Source organism: Cynoglossus semilaevis, chromosome 2 (assembly GCF_000523025.1).
Source record: "Cynoglossus semilaevis isolate Cse_v1.0 chromosome 2, Cse_v1.0, whole genome shotgun sequence".
NCBI classification, from domain to species: domain Eukaryota; kingdom Metazoa; phylum Chordata; class Actinopteri; order Pleuronectiformes; family Cynoglossidae; genus Cynoglossus; species Cynoglossus semilaevis.
In genome coordinates, this window is record NC_024308.1 from 13,038,790 (window position 1) to 13,040,922 (window position 2,133).

A 2,133-nucleotide genomic window follows, 5' to 3' on the forward strand; every position below is an offset into this window, starting at 1 on the left:
AATGATTTTGAATCGGCAGCTGTGTATGTGTGGATGTTGGGGTGGATGGGACGGGGGCGGGGGGGGAGAGAGATGTGCAGGTTCTTACCTCTCAAACCTCTGCATGGTGAGCGCCAGTGTTTTGTTGAGCTCCTCAATGATTCGACTTGGTGGGTGAAGCGGAAGCGCCCCGTACTGCAGCGAATGACCTCCCATCGTGATGTGGCTGGGGGGAGCAGGGCACCTCTGGAAGGTAAGCGGTGAGGGCTCCATGCTGCCTGTAGGTACGGTGATCATGAGCTTCTTTGGAGGTAGAGGAGGCGACAGCTTCACTGACATACATGGCAACCTGATCGGAGCCCCATCTGCACCAAGAAGGCCAAGAATCAGACGCGTTCGGTGGAAGGATCTGAGCTTCATCTAAAGATGGACAAATCACCTGTAATGTGGTTTGGTATCCTGGTAAATGGTTTCGGTGGCAGCGCGGGAGGTTGTTTGTGTAGAGTTGGAGGTCTGGAGAGTGTCGATTCGACAGCGTCATCTGAATATACGTTTGACTTCTTTGTGGGCGGAGCTTGGCTGGACCTCTGGTCCTGTTGACTTGTGTTGTCACTGACCATCTGAAACTCCACTGGACCTGAAGTGAAGAACGAAGTGAGAGAGTCACATGTGACAGTCGGCGCTGACACCGTAGCAGATGATGTGGCTCCTTTTCGTACCTACAGCTGCTGCTCCCTCCATCAGCTCGGTACCTTCAGCCTCTGACAGGTCGGAGCCCAGCACTGGAGAACGTCCATTCTCCATTTTCACCTCCTCTCTTAAGGCGGGTGATGTACTTTCTGCAATTAAAAAGAGATAATGATGAACTCTTTTCTAGTTATTTAATCCAGAGTTGTGGATTAAGGGAGATTCCAGGATTCTGACCTTTTTCATACACCTCCTTCAGAACTCCTTTCTTGATAAGTTCTTCTCTGCTCTGGCGAGTAGACATTTTCCTCTCCAGAACTGGGAGAAAAAAAAACTCAAGGTAACGATTCTAAAGGACTCATTATTTTAAGTGTTGAGCACAAAGCCAAAGTAGTTTTTCTGTAAACACCACAGCCAATCTGGTCACTTCTGCTCCGTGTATGTGTCTAATACATACAGTACTTGTGTGTCAAAGCACCGCGCCTCTGTGTATACTGAGGCTCTGATCTGGACATGTGTCCCACTAACAAGCATCACTCCTCTGGCTCCAACCACACAGAAGCTAATTTGCTGTTGGAGCCACAGCACAGCAGATCAGCATTTAGAGCTAATTTGCCGCCACAGTGAATATTAATTATCGACTCTGCTGCAGCCAGTCCGCTGGGTTTGCATCTGTAATTAACTGTAACGTCTGGACTGAGAAAAATCAATAGAAATTATGTTAAGAAAAATTGGTGTAACTTATGAAAAACAGGTAATTAGCTATTTCATCTGCAGTGGTATAATGACGAGTGGGAGGATTAATTATTAACCAGTTATTATCCATACTGTAGAACTGCTCTGTAAGATCACAAATAAAATAGATCAGGTTGTAGTTTTTTAAATTAATTACCCAGTTTTTCAGCTGAACCAATTAAATCATTTTACTCCACCTTTGTCTTTGGTCTTTGGATATTGAAAAAGTGTATAAAAGTGGATGTTGTAGACTAGTTTTTTTTCTAACCTTGGGGTTGTGACCTCACATAGAATCATCTGGGATTGAAATGTCTAGTGATTAATTTCTTTTTAATTACTGATTAAATATAACTTCTTTTTTAAAATTCCGATTAAAAACACCAAACACTTTCAGCACAGTGTAAAAAACACGATCAGAAACTAATTCTACAAAGAGAAAAAAAATGTCTTTGGGGTCGCCAGAAATGTGTGATGCCAAGATAGGGTCACAAAGCAACAAAATGGTTGGGACCCACAGTTTTAGACCACTGGAGTATTTAATCTAATGACAAATCGATCCTCTCATCAATTCTGAAAATACAGTATGGTTAATTAATAACTGAATTTTATCTTAAAGGTCAGACTCCTTGAACCAAGCCTTTGTTATTGTTATTAACCAGCAGTTTCCATTCATTTGATGTTCTCCCTCCTCCCTCACTGAGAGGAGGTGCTCATCAGAGCTGATGCTCAGCA

At 43.6% G+C, this 2,133-nt stretch overlaps 1 protein-coding gene across 2 annotated transcripts in view; it reads right to left on the reverse strand.

The window, feature by feature from the left end:
* Positions 1–2,133, reverse strand: part of phactr1 (phosphatase and actin regulator 1) — a 17,243-nt gene that overhangs the window by 4,803 nt on the left and 10,307 nt on the right. For both annotated transcript variants that reach the window (XM_008338483.3, XM_017043000.2), the window contains exons 3-6: positions 904–984; positions 699–818; positions 419–616; positions 89–344 (exon numbers count right to left, since the gene is read on the reverse strand). In XM_008338483.3, the coding sequence (XP_008336705.1) occupies positions 89–344; positions 419–616; positions 699–818; positions 904–984 (655 nt within the window). The remainder of the gene's footprint in view (positions 1–88; positions 345–418; positions 617–698; positions 819–903; positions 985–2,133) is intronic.